This window comes from Nymphaea colorata, chromosome 9, assembly GCF_008831285.2.
Source record: "Nymphaea colorata isolate Beijing-Zhang1983 chromosome 9, ASM883128v2, whole genome shotgun sequence".
Classification (NCBI taxonomy): Eukaryota; Viridiplantae; Streptophyta; class Magnoliopsida; order Nymphaeales; family Nymphaeaceae; genus Nymphaea; species Nymphaea colorata.
Window position 1 is genome coordinate 17,673,314 of NC_045146.1, and position 27,219 is coordinate 17,700,532.

Consider the following 27,219-nt stretch of genomic DNA (forward strand, 5'->3'; position numbering starts at 1 on the left):
CCTGTACAGGATCCGCAGAACGTTCGATTTGGTGCACAAACCCAAATTCCACAAATATCAAAATTCTGCTGTTTGTATAAAGGAGCAAGAATATTTAATTACTGAACTGTGAAAATGACTCGCTCTAGCTCTAGTCCTGGTATAGATGTGTAAATCAAATTTCCATTTTGAACCAGCAGGAAAAAGGTACTAGGAAACCACTCCCATGTCTACATCTTCTCCAAAAAGCCGAGAGAGACGGAGAGTCGATAAACAAAAAGATGTACATGAAGGCACATGGCAGTCCAAGGTTTGGACTGTAGCTGGAGCCGGAACAATTTTTGCATAAACGGGGGGAAAAAAACCACCTTTACAGCGCCTCAGAGTTGTAACCACTGTTTAAATTCTTCTTACACTGGAAAAGCTCTCCATTCGAACCTGCCCGCTATTGGCCATGCCAAAATACGGTCTGGCAGAATCTGGTTATAGGAAATGACAAACTTGTTTCTGAACAGACCAAGCCTCGAAATGGAGATAGTGTGATTATTCGAGAACCCTTGAAACTGTTGTCAATTCTGCCTTCAAAAATTGGAGCTGCTTAGGACTTGTAGCACAGCAACTAGATTGCAATCACGATAATCTGAACTTCAAAAGTAAAATGAGAGTTTCTCATCTATCATGTTTTGCACTACGGTGCATCTCTCCAACAGACTATTCAATTTGCTCTCTCTCGATTCCACTGCCAACTCTCTCTTTTGTTGTATCTCCATCCCATCATTTTGTTCCATCTCATGGACCAGACAACGCTCATCACCCTGCAGACTTCTGTTCCTAAATTCTCCATCTTCCGTGGCTCGTTCTGGATGTTGGCATTGCCTAGTAGGCACTCTGCAACTGATCTCAATCATTTCATCAAGTGATGGTTCAGCCACGAGCCTTTGTCTTGACCAGCTGTATTTATCAGGACTTGCCCTATGCCTACGCTTCAAAACATAAGCAACTGAACTCAAATTCATCAATCTCCAATTGAAGATCCGGCGAAAAATCACAACCCATTTAGGAACAATCTGACAACGTGTACCATCAAAATCAAGGGTAGCACCTCTCTGCACCATTAAACAAACTTCTCTTGCAGCCAAATCCCCCTGCATCATTCCACATGCCTCTGTGAGATACCATTTTAAGTTGCTTTCTAGAGCCAATTTCTGGTTTTGAATCTCACTGTCCTTGTTCACCCAAGAGAAGCTGTTGGGAAACTCTGGAAGCTTACAGGAACTTAAAGAATTCAAGACATGTTCAACTGCTGCAGGTGAACTCCATCCAACTTTTGGCAACTCAAAACCCACAGCTCTGGCCTCTACAGTGAATTCATCGATTAAACCAATCTCAGGACCTGGCCAATTGGTAGGATTCCCTTGCACTGCCAAAATTATATCGCTAGCTGATTTCTCCAATGCATTGTTAAGGGCATTTATGCATTGGTCTGGAGTGACTTCAGAAGGTTTCATGGTTTCAAGTTGTTCCATTGAAACATTCAGATACTCTACTACGAGCTCCCGAGTCTTCACTTGCTGCAGAACTGGCTGAACAGGAGACTGATCAGCCAGCCACCTGAGGCCCTCCTTAAGATGCTCATCGCTGTAAAGTCCACCATCTTCTGACAAATTCACCACAGAGAAGCCACGTATCTTTGTTTTATCCAAGGAAGAAAGCTCCAAATTGTCTGACATTAAGGAAGAAAGATTGATTTTCTCATCCATACCAACAGTTAAAATAAGAAGGGGCAAGTTAGACCCAGACGGCAATGAAGCAATGAGATTGTGTAATCGAAGCCTGTCAAGATCCCACTGCCTGCTTTCAGACACCAAGAAGAGCACTCCACTAACACCAAGTAATGTATCAGCAGTACTTATTGGTTTCTCGGGATCAAAAAATACCTCTCTCAAGACAGAGAGACAACAAACCTGTTGAGAATTGGATTGAAGTCTGGCCCACTCCTTCCAAATAGACAGATCGGAAGTAGAAACAATCATCTCATCCTCTGTGTCATTCTCACAGCACATTAACTTGGAGACTAACCATGATCCAACTAATTGATTATATTGTTCATGTGAAGCAGAAAAATGCTGCTCAATCTGTTTTGTCCTGATGGAGAGAACCAGTTTCCAGCAAATGCATTTTGACTGCAAGTTCTTTTGGTGAAGTAATTGGAGGACAACTTCAGAAACATTAACCCTAGACCATGATTTTCTCCACCTTTGTTTTCGTTCTTTCACAATGTTATCAAGCTTGAGTTCAACTGATGGATGTAATGGCTGCACAAATTTGAAGAAAAATATCAGAGAATCAAGGCACCCAAAGTCGGAAAATTAAGACTAAGAGAAGTTAATGGATCAGCTTTAACCAGAACACTCAGTTGGCTTCAGCCAAGAAGGTTAAATTATAAGGCAATCAAACTTCAAATTTCAAATAAAAGTACTAACTCAGCTAGTGCAGTGCCATTGCATATTGGCTTGGCCTTAGGAAACCATGAGCCAATGAACAACAATGAAAGATGACTTTTCCTATGTCCATTTGCAGCTCATAACCATAACTGCCGTTTGCTCTACTACTCTGCATGAAAGACGGTTTATCTGATTCACTAAATCATGATTTTTAGCTAAATAAGAGTCAGTCCTCATCCTTATGGAGTGCCATGTTTTAACCTTGACCTGAAGACAGTTTTGGATCGTACATAAGTTCATATCATACTAGGCTCACTATGCAGTAAATGTCCATACTTGAAGGACTTTCTCCATGTAATTTGAAAATCATGAAAACGGTCAGCGAGTCTGCGTTTGCAAAGTAATACCAAGAATGGTTAGAACTTAGAACTTACCAACTTGTTTTGCAGAATAGGTGGCCCCAACGACAAGGAATTCAGTGCTGCACTTGACATTAACCTCTGAAGCTCCCTTAGCTCTTTCCTTTTTGATGACCTCCGCTTCCATAACCTGATTATAACAGAAAATGAATTTGGCACAATTAGAATGTCTCTGAGGCTGAGCATCAACCTCATTTTACATTTTTACTAGAAATGACAAGTAACATACCTTAGGAAAACTCTCAGCTTAGCCTTGGCAGCTTCTATCCGTTCTTTCATCAACTCCTCTTGTTCAAACAATTCTTTTTGCAATTTGAGGCTTTCTTCAAGAACATCATCATGAGAAATACTTGCCTCTTGATCTTCTTCATTTCTGATATTTTCTGTGCTTTCATTCTCAGGTGATTGGTCCATATCTGAATCAAAAAATATTCCTTCAACTCCATTTGAGGTAGAAATATGTTGGTAATTTACCACATTCTCATTTGAGGCAAGACCAAATGCAGATACGTGATTATCATTTTGAACCTTAGAACTGCTTAATGATCTTCCCAGCGGAAAAGAAACCTGGTAACTGCCTCTTTTTTTGGGGCTGGTTGATGGTAGCTCTCCTAACAGTGAGATTTGTTGATTATCTCTATTATTGGAAGTGGTTGACAACTGCCCTGGCAATGGAAAGGACATCTGATGTGCATCTTTGTTCTTGGGACTTGTTGGTGATGGTCCTCCAAATTGCAAGGAGACCCGATCCCTATCTCTGTTCTTGGGCCTGGTTGGCGATGGTGCTCCCAATGGCATGGTGCTCTGATGCAAGCCCCTGCTCATGAAACTGGTCAATGATGAGCTACTCATGCTTTTGGGACTAGTCAATAAGGGTCCTTCAGATGGTACATGCAGAGATACTTGTTGATCATCAGTATGATCAGCTTTATTTTCACATTCCACCATGTCATCTTCAGTATGGTTAAGCCAAGGTAACTTGCTGTACTCCCTCGGCTTATAATCAGCTTCATATGATGAAACTGTTACTTCTGGTTTACTTGATGAAAGAAGCAGTTTGTTGGAGAAAACATCATCAAAGATTGCAGCTGACTTCTTCAGGTGAACAAGACGTGAGCATTTCACAGAGAAATCTTTGTCACTATTAAGAAATGGTCCTTCCTTCACCATATATGCATCTTCGTATTTTTTAATGGAGAATCCATGATACTCAAGAAGGCTTTCGACATCTTCCTCCTGAGAAAAAAATAGTTATAATGTAGAAATATAGGAGGCAAGGTTTTGTATGTAGGTATTCACCACTGCAGACGTACCTCCATAGCTAACCATTTGACAATATGGTCTACTGGAATTCCCTGATTATTCTGGAGACCGCTGTGCAGTGATGCAAGCCCATGGCTTCTTAGCTGCATAAACAAGAATAAAAATGATACAAAAGACAAACGAAGCTTAATAAAAAAACACAAATTTATAGCTAAAAGGATTAGATGCACAATACAAATCGGACAAGATGACTGGCATACCAAGCTGGAATATGAAATTTTCACTTGAAACTAGGAAAGATATGTCAACAGATATCTTCCAACGTGTAAGTCTGATTAACGCTTAGGGAATTATAACATATTTCCTACTACGGGACTCAAGGACCTTGTATAATCATTGGGTTTTTCTCCAAATTTTTCCTTCTCACGTCTATATATTGCAAATCCCAACCTGTAACCTTTTCTGAAGTCATGCTTTACCTTTGCTTGACCAAGACAGGTAGGTTCTGAGGTTATCTAAAGTTAAAAAGGTTAACAAAAACGATCAAGTGCATATAAAAATAAAATGAAGTCTTGCCCTTTTTCAAGGATTGTCCACATAATAATGAAAGGGCGCAGATGAATCCTGAAAATCATTAACATGCCTAAAATTCGACCAATTTACAAAACCCATCAGTGATTGAACATTTACAGGTATAACTTTGTTACATTAATTCTCAAAAGCATGCCGCTTAAGTGGTTTTACCATTGTACAATTACCTCTCTCTCTCTCTCTCTCTCTCTCTCTCTCTCTCTCTCTCTCTCTCTCTCTCTCTCTCTCTCACACACACACACACACACACAAACACACACATGGCTGAAGGAAGTATGTAACTTGTTCCTACTTATAACCTCAACCTCAGTAGTGGGCATCCTCAACCACAAACCCTAGTGGCCAAACGAAGTCTATACTCATTACCACACAGCCTCAACCTCAGTAGTGAACTACTAGTTCACTGTTGTCCATCCTGGAGAAACCAGCAGTACCACCTAAGTGGCATCTCTCTGCTTTGCTCTATAGGGGATCCCATCTGCCATGGTGTTGGATACCAGCTAGCCACATCCAGATGAGGATGCAAGAAATCATTGTGGAAAGTTGAAACCGTAACCTCCCCAATCATAAACTTCACCACTATGAAAATCTCCCAACTTCTGCACAGGAAAGATCACATTGTTGTTTCCAAGCCTAATTAGTGTCTGATTTACCAATCAAATATCTAAGGTATCTATTTTCAGAACTTATTAAAAACAGCGACTTTATCTAAATGTTAATCCTACTTCTCTCTCCTAAAGAACAGAAAATCAAGGATGATGGAGAAGAAGAGAGACGCTGTGAAGGAAAGAGGTCACAATGTTTAATATTCTACAGAGAGAGCAGGTGGAGAAAAATAGAGTAATTTTGCTGTGACTAACCTCTGAGCTAACCATTGGAAAGTCAGTTGAGTTGAGGAAGGTGCATGTTGAGAATTATTTCTTAACTACAAATGTGAATTGGTGAAATTTAAATGTCAGGGAGGTGTTTATAGATAGATTAGAATTCTACAAGTTAACTCAAAATTTATACAATAATAAAAAATTGTGCTATCAGGACAATTATCAATATCCCATTAAAAGAACGACTTTTAAATAGTAAAGAGGACACCTAACTAGGAAAATAAGAGAGAGAGAGAGAGAGAGAACATTAGTTAAGGGTAGAAATGTCACTTTTTGCCTACTAACTAACCTAGCTTTATCTAAAAGTTGTCATATTTTGGAAATATGCTAGACAAGAAAAGAACTATCATGGAAACAAACTTTATCATTATTTCCCTGAGCTACTTCAAGCCATACCTTCAGAACCATCATGGAAACAAACCTGATCATTATTTCCCTGAGCTACCTCAAGCCATCTCTTCAGAAACTCAGACACATTAAATGAATATCTCGCAACCGGAAGGCAAAAAATTCCAAGAAGTTCAATTAAGATTTTACAATTTCCTTTTAAATAGATCACAAAACCCTCTAAGAAACAACAATAGAATATGAAGAGAATGAACATGAGCATGTCTCACTTAGTACTAGTACGTAAGTTCAACAATAAGAGACAACTGTCATTCACAAAAATATATGATAGCATGTTTCAGAAGTGCTCATGCTAAAAGATTTCAAAAGTAGAAACTGCACAAGCCACATCTATAACAGCTTAATTAAGGCCCAACAATCAAATAAGAGCTCCAAAGAACTTGAAAAACCAATGAACAAAATATTTTCTTGCAATATCAAAAACCACAATAGTTGAAAGATTGAACTGATAGACCTTTCTTGTAAACATTTCACTCATCTGAAAACTTCTCCCATTGAATGACAAATATGGCCACTAGAACCTCAGTACAGCCTTATTCAAAATATTATTTGTAAAACTCAAACAAATGAACCTATTATAGTATATTTCCTATATGTAAGATACAATTTCCTTTCTATTGAAAATAATTTACATGGGATATGCCTGGTCTCGACACTAAATTCTCTTAGACAGAAGCAAGGACTAGACCAAGCATTTAGTCCCTCCTTTTATCTTCATTAGGGTACTAGTGCTTTGTGCTAAAGCGTTGTGCCTGAGGTGTTGCTGGAGAAATACCATTTTTTAATTTTGAAAGCTGGCACTTGTCAGACAAGATAAGCTTATGATAATTTGTAGTGTGCCCTCTCCAATGCCAAGAAATATGTGAAACACTAGGTGTAGCACCCATTTATTCAATGTCCTTCTAAATATAAAATTATAATACTATAGTGAATAAACTGAAAGAAACAAAAAGGCAACTGATGGACACACAAAAAACCATGAGAAGTCATCAAACAGTTATACCAGCTTATTTTTTTAAGAAACAAAAGGAAGAAGACCAAATACCTTCCCAAAATGAGCATGCATCAAACATGCTTGAAGATAAGTTGCTTTTCTTGCATGCCGAAAGAATGCTATGAAGTTACCAGATCTGCAAGCTCTGGATACACATATGAAAGGCTTAGAAAGTGTAAATATCTGTGGCATTGAATATTATAGAACAGTCACTGCATCAATACCTTGCAACGTCACGAGCAAAAAGGACTTCGGGTGTCTTTCTCATCTCTGGAGTCATTTTGGCTAGATCATGTGATAGCTCTGCAGGCTCCACCTAAGACAGAAAACTTCTATCAGAAAGAGATGCAAATGTGTGATCAAAGTGTTGAGACTTGAGAGCTCACCTAGGTTTCCACCCCCAGGGAGCAGGCCCACAAGCAGTCTGGTCCTTGGAGGATATCTTATTGTTAAAAAAGCAAAATAGAACAGAACCTAAAAAACCTTGCACTAGTGATGGAATTAAATAAGCCAACTTACTTTGTAGCCTGGATGCTTGTCCAGTTTAAGCAGTGCATAATAACCTCTGAACTCCCTTTCTGTTGGGAAAACAACCCCCTTTTTCCTATGATCATCATACATTTGAAATAACTCCACTGAAGTCTTGTTCATTTGCTCAATGTTCAAGTGTGCATCAAAACCCTCTGAAAAGCCCTCCCCCTTTGAATATTCACAGAATTCATGCATTGCTATGATATGTAACCTTATCTGGCATTAGACAGAAAGTGATAAGTATGAAGGGAAAATTGGCCTCGAGAAAAGAAGAGTCAGACAAGCAGACCATTTGCTCATGCATCGTTATAGCATCACTATTGAAAATGTGCTGCATTCGAAGATCCATCCGAATTGCCCTCATTCGATCCCACAGAAAGTTATATATGTTAAGAAACTTATCATCATATGGCTGATTAATCAAATTCAAAAGATAATTCACTGTCTTCTGCAAGACTGGCAAAGGTCTTATCAGCTGGGCTTCTCTCTCTGCAGTCCGATTGTACTGCATGAAGTATATAAGAACTTTGATCATATTTCCTCCTATATATACAAAAGAATGGTCTGGGGAAAAAAATAGATGGCAAGTTAAGAGTCATTCATTTACCTTTTTAACAGCAAGCCATTTATTTGTTTGGTTTCTTTCTCCATCCATACGTTCACATCTATCAAGATCACCTTTGCGTTCACGTTCTTCCCTTTCTGACTCTGGATGATGGAAAAGGCACAAAAATTACAGCTCAAACAAAATACTTCTAAAGGTTCTATACAACCAAAGTGAATATTCACTAAAGGGGTGTCTGAGTACTTCAGATTTAAAATCCATGGATCTGATGTGGCATGCAATGATCCAAATAAATTCATGGTTCATCAGACCTAAGATCCACACGTGAAATCCTTATTTTCCTTTTTGCATTGAGAAAAGGTCAGACTTAAGATCGCAAGGAGGAGGGTCTGATCTTAAATCCACGGTTCTCAAATCCTGAGGATTTTAGTTCAGGGGCAATCAAACACCCTTTAACATTAGTAATGTGGTTTCCTTGTTGTGTTTTGTATGTGAACTGTGTGTGAGAGAGAGACAGTAACTGAAAGCAGAGAAAAGAGCAGCATACCAGGACACATATCAGGGCATAGACCTACAATGGTACCGTTTGATTCAGAATTCCAAATGGATGCAGTATCCATAGCATCAGAATCAGCCAACGGGCTTCCCTTTGCAGTATAAGTTGGTCCATCAACAGAAACCTCAGGAACGAACTTTTTTATTCCATGTACACGTTGATCACTTCTATCACCAGCAGGGTTATGCTTGTGGAAATGCTCAAGATTACTAATTGGCTGTTTCAGTTCTACATTGAAACGGGCTAATCGCTTTGCCTTTGCCTGAGCCTCTCTGAATTCAAAATTTATACTAGACTGAGGGAACTGAAGAGATCTTTCATGAGATAATAATGTGCTAGGCTGATACAGACAAAAACCAAAAGACTTACCTTTCACTTTCAGCTTGCATCGTGTGCAAATCAGGAGCTAGAATTTCATCTGTGTAAGCCACAGGAGGAGACCTAGTTCTTTTTGGAACTTGAAAACTAGAACGCTTTGGAGGAGATCTAGGTTTCAACATCCCATCAAATCAGTAAACGATATCATTTGAAACAAATTAAGAGGCAAAAGGCAAACAGGTTACCTTTCAGTTCCATCTTTCATCTTGCGCAAATCAGGAGCCAAGATTTCATCTGTATAAGCCAAAGGAGGAGACCTTGTGCTTTTTGGAACTTGAAAGCTAGGAGCCTTTGGAGGAGATCTAGTGCCACCACTCTGTCCATCAAATCGAGGATTTGATGCCTGTTGCTGAGGTAAACTAGCAACATTAGTCGGAGAGTTGGGCGAAAAACTAGATCTAGCAAGAGGTGCACCAGACCTGACATTCAAATATTCAAGTGAAACTGTGAAACACATTCTTTAAGCAAAATAACATCAGGTTAGATGGAAAGAATTGAACACTTCCTGCATCAACAAACATTCCATAACATCTCAGTCCTAGCTGATGGGTATTGAAGTTATTTCAACTTCAATACTACGATGGGGCATCAAATCATTGTGATTGAAGGACCCGCATAAAACTAGCAGGCTATGTGAGGCATAAAGGGAATCACTAATCCAGAAGACGCACATCTTATGCATGATACTATTCCATATCCCATGCAGTCTACAACCAAGTTCTGTACATTCTTTTTTCAAGAAATCTTGACTCACTTTTCAGTTCCAAATTGAACAAATGGAAAGTTAGATCTTGAAAGTTCATCTATATGAGGCACAGGAGACGTCGTTCTCTTCGGAACATCACTAGCAGCATTTGGAGGATACCTGAATCAAGAAGATTTATTATTGCAGTTGTTAGTCAGCAGTGAACTACAATCACTAAAAAATGGGTTAGGAAGACCACATAATACATGAAAACATATAACAAGGTTTTATATTCTTTTTTCCCATACTGGACAGATTCTCCAACTTGGTCAAAACATTACTGTCCTCAAAAAGAAAACTGTATGCATTTTACAGCAAGTGGCAACATGACCATTATGAAGTAACATGACAAAGTGCTGTCATGACTCATAACCAAAAGTGACTAATTTAATGTTAACAAAATTCAACAATCACCTGTTGCTTTTTTCTTCTGTAAATTTTCGTTTGGATGCTGACACACCTTGAAGATGGGGCAGTGTGCTTGGCATAGGCCCTGGTGAAGCCTGAAAGTCTAAAACCTTGGGTGGAGACACATGCCTGGCATTCCACCCATCAGGTTGAGGATTCGACTTTATATAAGCAATCGGACCAGAATGATTGAGAGGAAACCTTGATGACTCATGATATCTGCAAAGAGAATAGCAGATCTGATACTCAAGAACTGCACAGGGTTAATGCTCAATAACGTGCAGCAAACATAATTAAGGTGTAAGTATACCAACAATGTTCCTTTGACTTCTTTTTTCTCTTTTAAACTCTTGTAAATCCTCCATGAGGACCATAACTACTATATCTCACTCTCAGTCTTTCTGTCCGTCTGTTGTGTGTGGGTGTGTGTCTATGTATGTTAAGTCCTTTAGAATAGTTGAATCAAAAAAGTAGTTTTATGCAAAAGAGGAAAAGTACTCAAGTCTTTCAACGGCTGTCCCTGAACGGTAACCACCTTTCATTTTTATCTTGTGTAAAGTCTGTGCTAGTCGCGTATGCATCATGTCCATAAGGCAATGGATCGCCTTTCATAATCATCCTTGTTGAAACTGGAAAATCAGTCACCGTTGGCAGGGACACTGTCTTGGAGTTCCATGCATCAGATGGAGGATTTGGACTGTCATAAGCAACAGAAATAGAACCATGTGAAGAAATCCTCTGCTGGGCACCATACTCATGACCAAGCGCGGCAGGCCTGGCACTAAAAGACTGAGACAATGAGATGAACTCCACCTTGACGCACCCACCCACCCACGCATTATACACATATATGCACAAACAGGAACAATAAACAAATACAAGAAACAACCAAATCTGTAAGAACAAATAGACTGAATTGAGACCAAAACAGATGGGAAGTGAAACCGCCTTCAAGGCAAATCAAGCCCGAGTTAGCCGGTGTTGGATACCTACAAATACCCAAACGCAGTTAAGTTCATCTTCGTGTAATTAGTCATCTTTCGAGAAGAAGAGTTTCTCTAGGGAAATTCCAGCGACCAATGTAACGAATTATAAATTCTAATGGACGACGAGTTCACATTCTTCGTACCTACTTCGTAACCATGGATCACACGCTTACTCGTCCATATTAGGCTTCCAGAATAAATCCAAATAATGTGTTCCCTGAACTTGCCATCGCAAAGCTAACATGGTGAATCTAAAAGTATCTCGCCTTTTTGCGTATGAAACATAATTACCCGTAAGAACCTAATACATCGGGTCGTTCCCCACTCTTTCCCTCGAGGCGAAGCCAAAGAAGAACAACAATCTCATTTTCGCATGTATGTACAGCAACGGACCACCGTCACTTCCCTCGGGAGCAAAAAAAAAAGTTGAATATAAGGAGGAAATCCTTTCTTTATCCGAATAACAGCAAGACCCCACTGTTTCTGAGCTCCATAATACCTTCGTACCGATTCCTCGTGCTTATGCCGGATCTGCCGCACTATTCTAGTTAAGTTACTAACAGACGGCCAAACAAACTCACTCAATCAATCTATACTGATGCGACCTGAAGCGCCATCTTACTAGAACACCATAAGGATTCAAACGGCCAATAACAAAAGCATTCAAAATCGATTAGATGAAATCTGCTGAGTTCAGTTTCTTAGAGAAACTTAATGCTAAATTCACGAGCACGCTACCTTCTTGTACTCCATATAAGAAGCTAAACAAGAAAACCAGCAAGAACTGTTTTCCAAAAAAACACAAAAAAGAAATAGAACTAAATTGATGATCCAGGAACGATATAGCAAAAAAGGGGGGCAGAGAGAAAAATAAAAAAGAAAATGAAACTTACTGTTGGAGCTTATGGGCAGCTCCGGAACCGAATTGCGGCGATGGCTTCGATGGTTGAGGGTTATTTCCGAAGAGGGTTGGGGATTTGGGAGGTGCAGAGGGGCCCGAGTTCCTCCCGAACCCATCGAGCGCCATGACAGGAAGCGCTCTCTCTCTCTCTCTCTCCTCTCCGCTGTTCAAAAACGAGCGAGTCGATTTAAACAACTTCTGGTTTTTCAATAAATGGCTGAAATGCTGCCTGTATTTCATTAGCGTATCACCGATACGCTATTATGGGATATCTCGGCTCATTACCCATTCTTCTTTTTCCTTTTCTTTTTTATTCAATCGTCTCAATTAAATTCGAACTGCATATTTAATAAATTTATATCGAAAACTAATTTTATTCAGTAAAATATCAAAAAATTGTTAATTTTCGATGCAAATATCGGTTTCCGTTTGAGCCCCAATCATTGCAAGGGCCATATTTAGATCCAACTCGGTTAAAAGTTGCCCTCTCAACTTTTCAGTTCTACGTATAAAGAGAGAGGAGGGAAAATGTAGATTAAGAAACTTTATAGACAATAATCAATTTATGTGAGGACCGCTTATAAATCAAATTACATATATTATGAAATACAAAACCTTTGCTACCATCAGCTATACGAAATCTTATTTATTTATTTATTTATTTAATATAATTTAATAAAGAAAATGAGTGAAACAAACACAATAATTGTATTCGTGAGATTAGTGGTTCTCCAGTGTATGGTATATATTAACTTTTCAATCTATCACTCAGTATGCATTTATCTTTTTTTCGTTTTTTAAAGAGTTGTTTAGCAACAGGAGCATTATGTAAGTCTCATTAAGCTAATTCGACAAACGCACTATGAGTTTGTCCAATCTTTAAAACGTATCGATGAAATACTCACAAGGTGTTCTTGCTGTTCTTGCTGCCAAATAACATGTTAAACTCATATAACAATAGACATAAGTTTGTCCTAATCTTTAAACAAATTCATAACACGCTCATAAAGTGGTGATGGTGCTAAACTACCCCTTAAAAAGTGAAGTGCTAATTGATATATCACATATGATATAAAGAATATGATGAGACAGCTCAAGTTACATACTGAACAAATTTATCTGGCTTGTTAATGTGTTTTTTCCGTCTATTTATTAAAAAACACATAAGTTTAAGTTTAATCATAAAAATTATAATATTTTTACCACAACTTATTAGTGTTATTACAAGGTGTGGATATATTGATCAATGGTTGAGAAAAAAAAAAACTTGTGTTCGGATGGTACCTCTAAAAAGTAACATTTTCTAAAAACCATGTTTTCTTGCAAATTGATTCTTCAATCAGTTTTTGAAATGTTGTTTGTGTGTCTAGGTCACAAGAAAAACACAAGTTTCATGTTTTTTAGAAAAATCGTTAAACTCACTTTCAAAAATCACTCGAACTCACCTCTAATGTCTTTTTGCCTCAAAATTGACATTTAAAAGTGTCATCTAAACTCGCCGTAAACTTTCAAGTTGATATCTTTTCTCGACTTAACCATTTGTAAGATCACATTTATAAAATTTCAAAAAAAAAAATGTAGTTTATGATAATTAGTTTTGTTTCTACTCTTGCATACTCTCTCTATTGGTGTATATGCATACAATACACATATCCAGGTTTTTTTTTATTATTTGAGTTTATTTTAATTTTATTTTTTTTCTCTTTACAACTGTCCTTTCCACTCCAAAACTATAATATTTAAATAGAAAAAGGTACTTAAAAATACTATAAAATTTAAAATTAGTTTAAACGTTTTGGTTTGTAAAATTTGACTTCCAAATAAAAAGCATCCAGGGGTTGTTTGGTAATAGTAACAATAAATATATTATTGTTCTATGATATGTAGAAAAAATTGAGGCACACCATGATACACTTTTTTAAGTGTTTTATGAACATGTACCTATTTTTAGGGTGCAACATCCTATTACTGTTTTCAAATAGCTTCTAAAGGCATGTTAGGTAAATAAAAAGGTTTGTAATTGTTTTATGAGATTCATATAACACTTAAAGATTTTCTATGAATTTGTTCAGATCTTTTAAGTCATTAAGTCATATTCATGAAATAGTTACATATTGATTCTATTATGTTTATCAAAATACTTTAAGAGGTTGTTTGGTAGCAAAAACACTTTATTAGTATTATATGATTTTGTTCTAATAGCTAATATAGATTTATGAAGCATTAAAACAAACAAATATTTCATGTATCTTTCAATCTTTTAGTCGGATTCATACAATGACAAAGCGTTACTACTAAACACTATTTATCTAAAAGGTTGTTTAACACTTATAATAGATTAGATTGTTACTGCCCAATAACTTGTTACTGCCCAATAACTACTTCAAAATTTAAAGTAGATTCTTCAAACATTATATTACCGGATTCCGTAAACAGTTTAACTAACTAGTGAATTTGTTATTCGTGCCATTTGTTTACAGTAAATCAAAGATGCGCAATAATGTAAGCCATTAAAGTCTCGAGCTGACTTATGAAGGCTTCCCCGGAACTAGCAGTCAGCGAAGTCTCCGTTATCCACAAATTGCCTCGCCTTGTGTTCCATGATTACAGGGTCATCTCTAGCATGCTTAGTATCTCCCTGGCCTACGGTTCGCACGGTACTTCCAGCGGTGGAAAATGAGGGCGGTCCTTCAGCTACTGAGAACTCCACCTTCTTCCAATACCTCCCTCGTCTCCACCTCCCCAATATCCCTACTCCCAACTTCTCGATTCCTCAGCCACATTTCCTCCCAACCATCTCTCGTTTCTGTACCCAATTCGCACCTTAACACCACCATCCCCCTCTTGTCCAAAACTTCCACAAGCAGAAGCACTACTTCTGTCCCTTTCTTTGACAGGAAGACGAGGGGAGGAGCGACGATGGCAGCGCCTGATTCTGTGAACAAGACAGAGGAGGAATGGATGGCCATTCTTTCTCCTGAGCAATTCAGAATCCTGAGGCAAAAGGGGACAGAGTAAGTGAGACGCAAAAAAGAAGGAAAGAGAATGTAAAGCGAGTTTTATCTACTTTTCGTTCTATGTGTTGGCTTTGGGAAATTGAATTTTGTTTGTTCATGCATTTTTCTTCCCTGTCTGTGATAAGATTTCTTGGCCTTTGAACATTTTTTCTTATAATATTGGTCACTTTAAGGGTATCTATGTGATGATTTTTGAGACTGTGTTGGTCATGGTTTGTTGGGGATTTGCCTTCCTCTGCATCATCATGGTTCACATATCTGGTTGACTAGGCCTACCCGGGTGAAGAGTTTTCTGGATATTCGTCTCTTCGGTGACACGTTTCATCAGCCTGTCTTTAGCTGCTAAATGCTGATCGCTATTCACTCCTAAAGAGTCATGGCCTCTTGTCTTGAAGTTCCTTTGTATGTTATGCTATTCTTCAGACATATTGTGTTATTTTCATATTATTTATTTGTTATAGTTTTGGTTTAATATTCTAATTCATCCGTTGTTCTCCTTGTCTTACGTGAAACTAGTATGATGTCAAGGCAGTATGCGTGCTATTCAGATGTTATATTTCTGTCCAACAAAGTTTGTTGATTGATGCATATATTGGTGGAGACTACCTATCTACGGGTGTAGGGTGAAGGGGTTGGGGAAAGATGGTGGCCTGCTGATTAAGTCCTACTTTTTAATATAGTTATTTGCTGATTCATCGTTTTCTCAAGTACCTGGATTTTCAATTTGTTATTCTAACAATCCATTTGTCTTTGATCTGTTGCCCTCCTCCGGTTTGATCAATCAGTGTTTGCATTACACTTTGTCCTTTGTTGTTGATTCTGCATAGAAATGTTGCAACATCGGCTTCAATGTAGATTTGAGTATCTTTGTCAATCATAATGATGCAATCAGCAGGCCTAATTGAGTTAATACTTTTTTCCTATTTTCTTGCTTTTAATTCTTGGATGCTCTATTCGTATTTCAACTTTGTAGACTTTAGTACCAGGTCTATAGGAGCTGAATTGGGTCTAGTTACATGAATCAATCACTTCTCCATGTAGATGGACAAAAATTATATCCAGAAGGGAAGTGCAAGTTTATATTTGGAACAATTCCTCTTCTGATGATCAATTTACCCCTCATGAAAGAGATACACCTTCACTGTATTTCATCTCCTCCATAAGCATAACAATGATCATTTCTGCCTTGGATTATATCTAATAAAGCCTGCTGCATGTATTATCTCATTTTGGTCAGTGTTATGGTAATCACATATATTAACGCCTCAAAATAGAGGTTTAGCTTCTGTGTAATGGATTGAGTTGGCCCCGTATATGTTACTAGTGTGATGCTTTGTTAGGACCATAGCGTTCTGGTTGTTCACATGTCTGCAACAGAAGCAATCATGTTTTCCTCCAAGATTTTTGTGTCTTTGGAGATAAGCTTGTTTGGCTTAGGTATGAGCTTCAGGTCAAAACAAACTTAGTTTAAAACTTGCTCTTGACGTATTTTCCAAATAAAATATTTCAAGGCGTTATTCAGGTAAGTTAGCATGCCTTTCTTGGATAGACAGTGGGTGTGATAGTACTTCTATCAAACAAGCACCTGGGTGTTTTCGTTCTCTCTTTTTGTGCGATGTCCTTGATCAGCACATGCTCATGTTTGAACACTATGGTGGGTGTGGATTGTGGATCTACAAGGTCGCATTGAGTTCAATTATTTGAGTCATCTTATTCATAATTACTAGGATATCTGCTTTCCTTTTCTAAAACCGATTTCTCATCTTCAAAATGTCAGCTCCTGTCCTTTTACTTCTTGTTTCACTTCCCACTCCTTTTCACATCTTGTAGCTATGTTTTTTTTTTGTAAAGGAGTTAATGAATTGCTGCCTTAGCACAAGGTAGTAGTCATTGCATTTGTTAAAAGTTAAAACCATTATGAGGGACTACGCATAGGCATGCTGCCATTTTCTATGGCCTCTTCTGAGTTTGTTTGTCAACACTCTGCATGATTGTCATCATTTGTCATGGGGCGACTCCGTCTAAGCACCTATCAGCGGTTGCCGTTAACCGAAGGTGGGACTAGGCAAGAGGAAGCTCCCCTTTGCTTTGTAAAGGCGATTTTGCAGCCTGATGCCTGAAGCAGGAGTCACTATTCTTCTCGTACCATTAGGGCTTCTCATTGTTACCATGCATTGGTGGGATGGAACCTTCTAAGCTCACTGTGGTGTATGTGTTCTTAGTACCATTTCTTGGCATGCATCGTTTGAGAACTACGATAATGAACTTATGTGGAAAGCATGAATTCAACATTCTTACTGCCACATGCAATGTGGCAGCTCTTTGCTTTATATCTCCTATCGGTTTCTTCTAAGTTCTAACTTTCTCATCACCTCATTTTTCATGTGCGAAATGTTGAACTTTCTGATTTTACAAGCAAGTAGCATACTTTACTTTGTACATTGGACTCCCATCATTCAAGAGTAGTTCACGTTTACTGGGTTGATATCCAGTTCTAACTTCTATCAATCTCAATTCATCTGTCTTTGTGAAATAGCACGTTGCAAGCTTACATTGGTCTTATACAAGTAGTGTAAGTGCGCTGCGTACTTAAAGAGTTGTCTGCTGATGAACCTTTCGCAGGTATCCTGGCACTGGCGAATATGACAAGTTCTTTGAAGATGGAATATACAACTGCGCAGGTTGTGGGACTCCACTTTATAAGTCAACTACGAAGTTCAACTCTGGCTGCGGTTGGCCAGCATTTTATGAGGGACTTCCGGGAGCTATACACCGCAGTGTGAGTCCCCTTCTTTCCTTTTTTAGGACCACTTTATATTTGAAGGTTATGAACAATATTTCTGAGATTGGTTACTTGTTGAGACCCTAATGAACTTGGACATCTCAGGTCTCACCTATTAGGCAGTCACTTGCATAAATGAGCCATCTAACCCTCTTTCCTTTATTAGAATTTCCTTCATTGGACTCTTCCCATTTCTATTATGGAAGAGCAATTCAAGTTACTGGGTTGAAGTCGATGTGTGTCGTTTTCGATTCACCTATTCTTGTAATATTGCAGCCTGATCCTGATGGAAGGAGGGTCGAGATCACCTGTGCAGCCTGTGGTGGACACTTAGGCCATGTGTTCAAAGGTGAGGGCTTCCCAACTCCTACCAATGAACGTCACTGTGTCAATAGCATCTCTATCAAGTTTGTACCAGCTTCCTAGAAAATTTCTGTTTAGTCCATGACTCATGTACACAACAGCTCAACAACTTTCTAAGACAATAATATGACTCCTTACAACATTATACACAGTGTGATGGTGATCTGTTACAATACAAGTTTGTGACGCATTGCTGTTAGCTGTACCTCATTATGTATGCTTCTACGCCACAATTCTGTTTTTCTGGTCTATCTCTTTGGATCATCTACTGCTCAAGTGATCATAGCTTGCTTCGAGGAGCTTATCGCTAATGTGTTTTAACCCCAAATCTTCATCCTCCTTGTTGAAACTAATGGCAAGCAAAATTGATTATGAGCTGCAGATACTAGCACTTCACGATCTCGCTTCCATCAGTTAGGCATAGATTGTCTTGCTGGTCTTCTTCCAAGTTCTTATCCTTGTCCGACTCCTTGAAGTGATCGAAGAAATGGCTGAGGTGCCATATGCAATCGTCGTTCCAATCGCCTCTCCTGGCTGTGGCGCGCCACTTCTGATCAGCTATCATTTCTTGGGACAATCCCCATCTTTCCAGCTCCTCCTCAGTGTGGTGAACTAGTAGGCTGTACTCGCCGCCTGTGCCCAACTGCATGACCCGGACCTCACAGTTGGTCGGATTGTTAAGGTGCTCAAACTGCTCCACGGTCCACTTGAACCACTTCATGAGAAAAACCCTGGTGGTGAGACCATGGGAGACGATGACTAGGTTGAAATTGGATACTCCGTCGCGGTTGATCCTGTTCATATCTATGTCCCTCCACAGTGACTCCATGAAACCTGTAGAAGTTTTACACGACTACGATCAGCAAAGCTTTTAGGAACACACAAAGATCCGAATCCGACTAAAGAATTCCTCTCTCGGAACTCAAATCCGAGATAGAGAGAGAGAGAATGCGGCCGATTTCTTACTGGTAACGCGGTCGTAGACGTCGGCCGCCGACTCGCCCTCGGGGAACCGGTAGAAGAACCGGCCGAACCGCTCCCTCGTCTCCTTGATGACTCGCATCCTCTCCTCCACCTGGAAGTTCCCGAAATCCTGCTCCCGGATCCGGCACTCCTCCCTCGCCCCATCGATCTCTTCCTGCCGAAAACTCCGCCCTATCTCCGACAGCGTCGACCGAGTCCTGACGTAAGGCGACACGTAAAAGTAAACCCCCCAGTCGTCGCCCTCCTCCCCCGCTGCCCGTCCTTCGGTGACTATCCGCCGGATCTCCTCACCGGCCCCCCGAGCCTGACCGATCCCTGCCGGCGTGAGCGGTATCCTGTTGTCGGGCGTGGTCGTGTAGGCGGCGGTGTCCAGGTTCCCCTGGCTCTCGCCGTGCCGGACCAATATAATCCGCTTCGGAAGAATCCGATTTACTCCCATTCTCTATCTCTCAGACACTTCGCTTCTCCCTCTGCATCGTCGTCCCTCGTCGTTATTTATCGACGAATCGTCGGAGTCGTTCTTCCGGAATCACAAGTGTGAACGTTCACGCTGGACGTTGAAATGGCCTCGAGCCCCCGGATAATCGGATTAGCTCCTGGCTCCCATGGGGATTGGGAGAGAAGAGTCGGGATGTTTTGGGAACGGCCGGCATAAAAATGCATACGTGGCGAGAGATACTTTGGGGGGCTTCCTCTTTACGTTCAACTTTTCTTTTTCGGAATGGTGCCGTTTCTTGACCGCTCTTGAGCAGCGTTCTGACAAGCGACGCAAGTTCACATCCACCGATGATCATCGGCAGATTTTTTATTTTTCTGCTTTATAATTTTGAAAAAAAAAATTTAAATTTGTGGCCGATACGGGCGTAGGTCTATTTTATGCAAAACCAGTGAAAGTTTTCAAGGAAAATGGAAACTATAAAAGGTACATGCTTCCAAGATCATAGGCTGGCTGGAGTGGCTGGTCACTATTTGGTAAATTTTAGCAAAACCATGACTGTTCATAGACAAACAAGAAATATGAGTCGCTTATTCGTAATTACGGTAAAATGCTGATCCTGGCTAGAACTTATCTCTTTTGTTGTTCTTCTTCGTCTTGTTGCTCTGCAACTGGGCGTCGTGTGGACGTGAGGAAGTCGAGGACCGAGCCTTGTGGACGATTTTTTTCGAGCCTTTCACCCTTCAACAAGTTGAACACGGAAATCCGTGGCGGTTCAATGTTTTCAGACTTTGAACGTTGCTGCCGGACTTGGTTGAATAGCAACTTTTCCTTTTTCCCAATCAAAATCGGCAGATTCGATTTGGCTTTAAGATGCCATGTTCGTCTATTGTTTATTTTTGAATATTCTGAATTTTTATTGTGATTATTTAAAATATTTGTATCTCAAAAATGCAATTAATTATAATATTTTTCGATCAAATTTATAACCGGCTCAACTGAACCGACCGACTTCTAGACGATTTGATTTAATTTGAGTTTTTTATGACGTTGATTGGATCCCAAGAGTTCATCGTGACCAGTGACCACCCCCCCTTGTGAGTTGTGAATTGTGACGAGACCACCAAAGTCATGGCAATGTTGTAAATATTGTTATCGATATTGTATCCTTGTACTCTTTGATGATACTAATACGGCGTATCGGCCGATACGCATTGTTACATTTGTTGGGCTTTTGAATTTTTTAAAGAAATAATTTATAATATTTTGAATTGAATTTAAAACTAAAAATATGTATAAACCGGTATTTGTCGACAAGGTACTGCATTATACTTAATTGACAGATATGGTCTGACATTATAGCTATTGGCCAATATGCTTTAATTTCTTGTAGAAAAGAAAGCCATTTTGAAAGTTTATCCCAGTTGACAGAAATAATAAGCCCTTCATGCCCGTTGACATAAATAATTCCACTTCTTCCTGTCGGCCAAACCTAATGAATTGTTGAGAGCAAGGAGCTTAGCCTCTCACTTGTGGTTAGGCAGTAAGATTCATGTCATTATTGAGCAAAGCCTATATATGAATTAAAATAAGATCCAGATCTGTGAATTCAGATTGAAGGATTTATATCGGCCCGTTGATTTAAGTTAGATAACGATCAAAATCCACCATAAAATTACTTTTTAATTGGAAATAGCATGCTTTTTTTAACTATTTTTACTCGACTCCAGAGTTGAAACCTTCTTTCAGACTCGCGACTAACTCAACGTTGCTGGATGAGGGTTGTGCTTCCACCTAGGGATGTCAATAGATCGGATTCGGATCGGATACATCTTTAATCATATCCGCTTTTTCGGATATTCATATATTCAGATTCAGATTCGAATAAAGCAAAGTCATATCTGAATCCGAATTTTGAACAAATCCGATCGGATGTCATTTATTAAATCTGAATCTGATCCAATTTTTTAATCGGATACTAAATTTTTATCCATATCCGATTTTTCGGATTGGATCGATCGAATATCCGATTCAAATTGGATATATTGGACGCAAGCGTCTCAGATTCAGTCAATACCCAACCAATACTCCAAAATCCCTTCACAATTTACTGCAAACCCTTGTTGTAAAAGTAGGTTTCTTCAATGGCTTGGCTGATTATACTTGTAGGATCTATCGGTAATCGGTCAGCCAAAAAATATTTAAAAAACACTTTTAAAATAATAAAGAAAACATATTAAAAACTAATATAATACAAAAAATATTAAATATTAAAATTTAAAAAATTAATCGATCACCAAACTGGATATGACTCATGCCATTTCAAGCCGGCCAAGAATACTAAAAAGGTCATTAAAAAATTGATGGAAAATGTGTGAAATGTGCTTAAAAATAAAAAAATTTAAAAAATAATTTGAACTCGATATGTGGCACTTTTGAATTGGCCACAGTTCATTCACGGCTGATTGAGTGATTCCCACAGCATTGCTTTAAATTAATAGGTTTAGATGTGAGTCTCAGATTTTAAGTTCTATAAAAATGTGTGTTTTGAGAGATCCCGAGTTTAAGCAAACTAAGATTGCGTGCGTCAAATCCACTGTTTTCAAGTTCAATTTGCCCAAAAAAAAAAAAAATCGATTTCAAATCCACACTTTTACATGAAAGTGTGGATTTGAAATCCTAATTGGGCGTAGAAGTTGAAATCCATAGTTTGATACAGTTGTGGATTTCGCCTATCGTGGATTAATTTAGATTCTATTGGCTATGAAGTCTGTGAAGAATCATGAATCTCAGTAGCATCGATTTTAAATATATGCTACATATTAAAAACCATGAATTTAAAATTGGATTAGAAAGGAGGGGAGGGAAGTGAGGGCAGAATTCTGAACTTAAACCCATAAATCTCAAATCACCGCAGATATTAAGTGAAAGAAACACACAGAAACTCATTCATTTATGACTTCTAAGTTTTGAAAAAAAAGAAAAAAAGAAAAAACTTAAGGTCAATGAAGCACATTTGTTTTAAACTTTAATGGGAGAACACAAAAAATTCGACTGCCATGGTTCGTCTCACTCTGCCAACTCTTCTAGTTTTAAGAAAAGGTAAATTATTGGTTGTTGTTTACCACTACGCTCATATATATATCAAGGAGTTGAGATTTGTTTTGGGGTGCGTGCAAAAGCAGTTCGTCTTGAGCCGCTCCTTTCCCACCTGCTTTTAAATAAGTGTCTTGTAGATCCCTAGGTTTTCGATGCCTGAGCTGCGAAATTTATCAAACACGGAATTCAATTCCAAGTTGGCAATATGTATGTTCCGGCATAATTAGGAGTGCAAGAAAGTAGAATAATTGGTAAATAGAGAAAAAAAAAACCAAACTTTTATTTGTTAAAAAATATTTTAAATAAAATGTAGACATCCTAACGTGTTCATATATAGTAATTTATTGTAACTTATATTTTAATTTAAGTTATTTTAATTACGAAGACATCAAATACAAAATTCCAACAAACAAGGGATCTTAAGAATATTGCGTTATTGATAAACATGTAAATACTTAAAACCGGAGATTGAGTGTTTGATAAGAACATTGTGTTTTTTTTTTTGGGTACTTAAGAGTGATTTAAAACTACATTAATTAATATAGCACGAGGTCAAACTACACCAATCAGATCCTCATCAATCAACTGATGCAAATGATCAAGTGAATTGGTAAGAATGGTCACTCCAAAAGATCCTTGAAAGGCCTACGAGGCAAGAAAATCTGCACACATATTAGCTTCTCTATATGTATGACGTAAGACACACCACTCTCAATCTCGTATCAGCAATTCTTTACACTGCTTCACTATCTGGAATAAAAGGTCATGATGCTACACTTCTTTTAAAACCTTATTCACAGCTAACAAGGAATCTGATTCAACAATAACTTTACGAAAGTCACGTTCTCAAGTTAATTTCAAACCATAAATAATAACAATAAGTTCAGCCTTAGTTATATGACCATAAACTGCCCGACAAGTGAAGCCAAATAATCATTCTCCATTATCATTGCGAAATAAACCACCAGCTACTAAGCCTCCTGGATTTATTCTAGCAGCCGCAACAACATTCAACTTAACAAAACCCAAGGGCGGTGACATCCATGCAATAAATGTTTGAACTTTAAGTTGGGGTAATCGAAGTTGGGCCATATAATTTCTGAACTATTTAATAAAAACAGCTATGTGGAATAAAACATCATTAGACCAACAAAATCCTTCTTTAAATACAACTCGATTTCATCACTACCAAATATGCCAACAAGCGAAGCAAAAGAAAGAAAATAGACCAAAAAATCATATTGTTAACCAAAAAGTGATGCCTAGAAATATTATTTTTCGGCCAAACCTCTCAAGTAGCCATATTAAACTCTAACAATTTAGCCCCATGAAGATAGACAACCTATATAGCTTGAGAAGAACTACAATTTCGGAGGATATGCAGAGTATTTTCCTCAAGAGTACCATACCAATGACAAACTGCAGTAGTCAAAATATTTCGATGTACACAAACAAATCTAGTAAGAAGATGATTATGAAATAATAACGAAATAAAAAACTTAAACATGTATACCTAAAACTGGAGATAGAATGTTCACTCATTCAAAAGCACTCGTTCCTAAAACACCAAGAACGAGTTGGCGTATTCGTGGCACTCCAAGAATAGGGCACCATGGCACATGCCAATGCTCGCCTTTGCCTTCATCTCCATTTCAACGTGTCTTACCAAAACTGGCCGAACACATACTTTGATCAACTCGGAACATGTACTATTCTTTACGAGCTGTTGTCCATCTCTATTAGGGGCGAAACTAGAAATTTTTTATGAGGGGAGTCAAATTAAAGTTTCTAAATTTTGATTAGGGCCGAAATATCATTTATTTTTATATAAAACAAGTAATTTCTTTTTAATTCTCATGCAATTTTTTTTAAAAAAAAATTGAGGTGGGAAAGGAGCCCATGCAGACCACCCCTTGGCTCCGCCCCTGGGCCCTACAATTGCGGAAACACCACATTGAGATGGTCTGCGAACGCAATGTTCTAGACGTTCAAAGAAACTCCTTGGGTAAGAGGTGCACATCAATGTGGTTTGAACTTCTCTTTATGTATACAACTTGTCCAGTGATTAATCGTTAGAACTAAGAGCAGTATCTATATCACACATTCTCTGGAACAAGAAAACAATGTCCTTAGAACACTGTAGATTGTGTCTGTTGAAGAATCAAGATGTTGGCGACAATCTCTTGAATAATTCTCATATATGTAAAAGGTGTTAGAAAGTTGATAATTGTCTCCAACTTGGTTCAGAAGGAAGCATTTGATAACAAGAACACTATTTTCTTTCAAGCACAATTTATATAGATGTGTATCCAAAAAATTGAGACAGATTCATGAAACATTATGTTCTAAAAGTTGTAGACTTCTTGTTACCAAAGGCGCCCGAACTAATCAAAGGTCGATCTCGACAAGCTTTTATCCAGACTGGATATTGGCTCGGGTATTTGAACAAATCCAACTCTCTAGAATATATGTATGATTTGTGGGGCTTCCTTGGCCCATTTTTCGAGTGAGTAATGCAATTGCTATCAATAATGCACTCTCCTTAAGGAATCCAACCCTCTTTATGCTTTTCCAATGGTGCTCCATGTGAAAGCTAGATTGATGAACCTGACAGGGTAACATGTATTCATCTATTGTTTGGGCCAACTTGGTACCACTTGTAAATCTCTCCTTCCTTTACTTGAAGTTTAAGATGCCTTATAGTAGAGGTAATGTTCCTCTATATTAGGGATGTCAATGGATCATATACAAGTCTCCAGCCAAAAAAGTTTCAAATGCGCTAAGGAAAATTTTGAGATCTAAATAGATAATTGAGTCTGATTTGATATTGTGAAATGACATATCGAATTCGGATTTCAATTTTATTTTACATGATCATGTGGTTAGATAATGGATATCATCTGTAATACAGATATACTGTAAAATTTTTGAAAAATATTGTTCGGCCTTTGTGCAATATACTAATTGCATTGGAATTAATGAGTGATAATCACTTGATTGACTTCTAAACTTGAGGAAGAGGTCACCATCCATCTAATCAAGATGAGATCTAATCAACTTGCTATCTCTTTCAACCCTAGCAACCAGTCAAGTTTGGCAACCAAATCCTCTTTTTTTTTTTGTATTGTTTTTCTTTATTAATTATTTAATAATGAAGACCACTTTAATTGCCAAAAAGAGTTCCACACACCTTGAGAAATGATCTAACTCTGAGCCATCAAATTAAATGAGGTCAAGGGCAGTTTTGTAAAATCAGTTTTGCAAACTAAATCGGTGGTTGCTAATTTGGTGAATCAGCCAAAAATATTGAAAAAAGTCACTTCAAAAAGCGAAAAATAAATAAAAAATAATTATAAATATAAATATGTATATATATTTAAAAAGAGTTCAAATATGACATGTTGCATGCGTCCTAGAAAGGACAAGGCTGATTCTGATCAAACTGGGACAAGATTAATATGTGTGGCACTTGCCAGATATGCTTCAATCTTTGGAAAGAAGCTCCTTAAATCAGTTTGGTTTTGATAATGATCATAATCAATAGCGGAGCCAGAAAAATTCGCTGGAGGGGCACTTGTTTAAAAATACTCAAATCCAAGGAACACTTATATATATATAAGGATACATATTTAAGATTCTCATTTTAAAATAAAATACTTTTAAGAGACTGGTGTGGGCAACTGTCCACGCCAGTCACAAGGTAGCTACACCACTGATTATAACGAGATTACCAGATCCATTTATTGGCAGTATTGATCCACTCAATTCCATAGTTCCACGGCTCGAGTGAAGGCTGAAGCCTCCCCCTTCCCGCAAAATGAACGATGTCATACTTCAATTTGATTTAGAACATTAAAATAATAATCTAATCTACTTTCTTAAACCTTGTAGTTGTAAGTAAGAAGAAGGTTTCTTTCGCTTCTTTAAAAAAGGTGGTAGGTGTAAGATTTTAGTGCAGAGAATGAGATCATTCCTTACATAATTGCAAAGACAAAGACGAAAGGTGAGTGGGACTTTTTCAATAACCACATGCCACCTCTCTTGGACGCATAATGGAGAAATCTAAACCCTCATTTCTCCCACAAAATGAATAGAGTTTTGACTCAACTTTACCTTCCAGCACTTAAATGGGTCCCATCTCTTAATTTCTTTCGTGTATATATATAATTCAATCTTGCCCAGTTATAGATGTTGTTGAATGGTTAAAATTTAAAAATATGTTGCTACAAAACCAAGTCACAATATTAACATTGCTGATGGGTTTTTTTAGTGACAAATTCTTATTTTAGCAATCCAACAACTATGTTGCATCCAGCAATATTGACACACTCTCTCTCTCTCTCTCTCTCTCTCTCTCTATATATATATATATATATATATATATATATATAATATATATATATATATAATATATATATATATATATATATATATATATATATATATATATATATATATATATATATATATATATATATATATATATATA

At 38.0% G+C, this 27,219-nt stretch overlaps 3 protein-coding genes across 11 annotated transcripts; 1 reads left to right on the forward strand and 2 right to left on the reverse strand.

Annotated features, from left to right (window-relative positions):
- Positions 1-142: 142 nt before the first annotated feature.
- LOC116260503 (SAC3 family protein B) lies at positions 143-12,228 on the reverse strand. Of its 9 annotated transcripts, none has more exons than XM_031638901.2 (16): positions 12,042-12,228; positions 10,698-10,859; positions 10,169-10,381; positions 9,764-9,874; positions 9,195-9,428; positions 9,001-9,117; positions 8,623-8,903; positions 8,118-8,218; positions 7,800-8,015; positions 7,499-7,726; positions 7,204-7,295; positions 7,031-7,124; positions 4,156-4,248; positions 3,072-4,078; positions 2,858-2,972; positions 143-2,294 (listed from the first exon to the last, which is right to left on the reverse strand). In XM_031638901.2, the coding sequence occupies exons 1-16, from the start codon at positions 12,173-12,175 to the stop codon at positions 627-629; spliced, it is 4,866 nt and encodes a 1,621-aa protein (XP_031494761.1). In that variant the 5' UTR covers positions 12,176-12,228; the 3' UTR covers positions 143-626. The 9 variants fall into 9 exon arrangements, with proteins under 9 accessions (XP_031494761.1, XP_031494760.1, XP_031494759.1 ...); XM_031638900.2 differs by having other exon boundaries at positions 10,698-10,937; XM_031638899.2 differs by having other exon boundaries at positions 10,698-10,943.
- A 2,368-nt stretch (positions 12,229-14,596) lies between these two features.
- LOC116261161 (peptide methionine sulfoxide reductase B5-like) lies at positions 14,597-18,410 on the forward strand. The gene is made up of 3 exons (XM_031639793.2): positions 14,597-15,063; positions 17,689-17,845; positions 18,125-18,410. Exons 1-3 carry the CDS (start codon positions 14,726-14,728, stop codon positions 18,272-18,274), a joined length of 645 nt encoding a protein of 214 aa, XP_031495653.1. The 5' UTR covers positions 14,597-14,725; the 3' UTR covers positions 18,275-18,410.
- On the reverse strand, positions 18,248-20,055 carry LOC116261159 (phosphoglycerate mutase-like protein AT74). Its single transcript, XM_031639792.2, has 2 exons — positions 19,178-20,055; positions 18,248-19,045 (listed from the first exon to the last, which is right to left on the reverse strand). Exons 1-2 carry the CDS (start codon positions 19,632-19,634, stop codon positions 18,597-18,599), a joined length of 906 nt encoding a protein of 301 aa, XP_031495652.1. The 5' UTR covers positions 19,635-20,055; the 3' UTR covers positions 18,248-18,596.
- Positions 20,056-27,219: the final 7,164 nt, after the last annotated feature.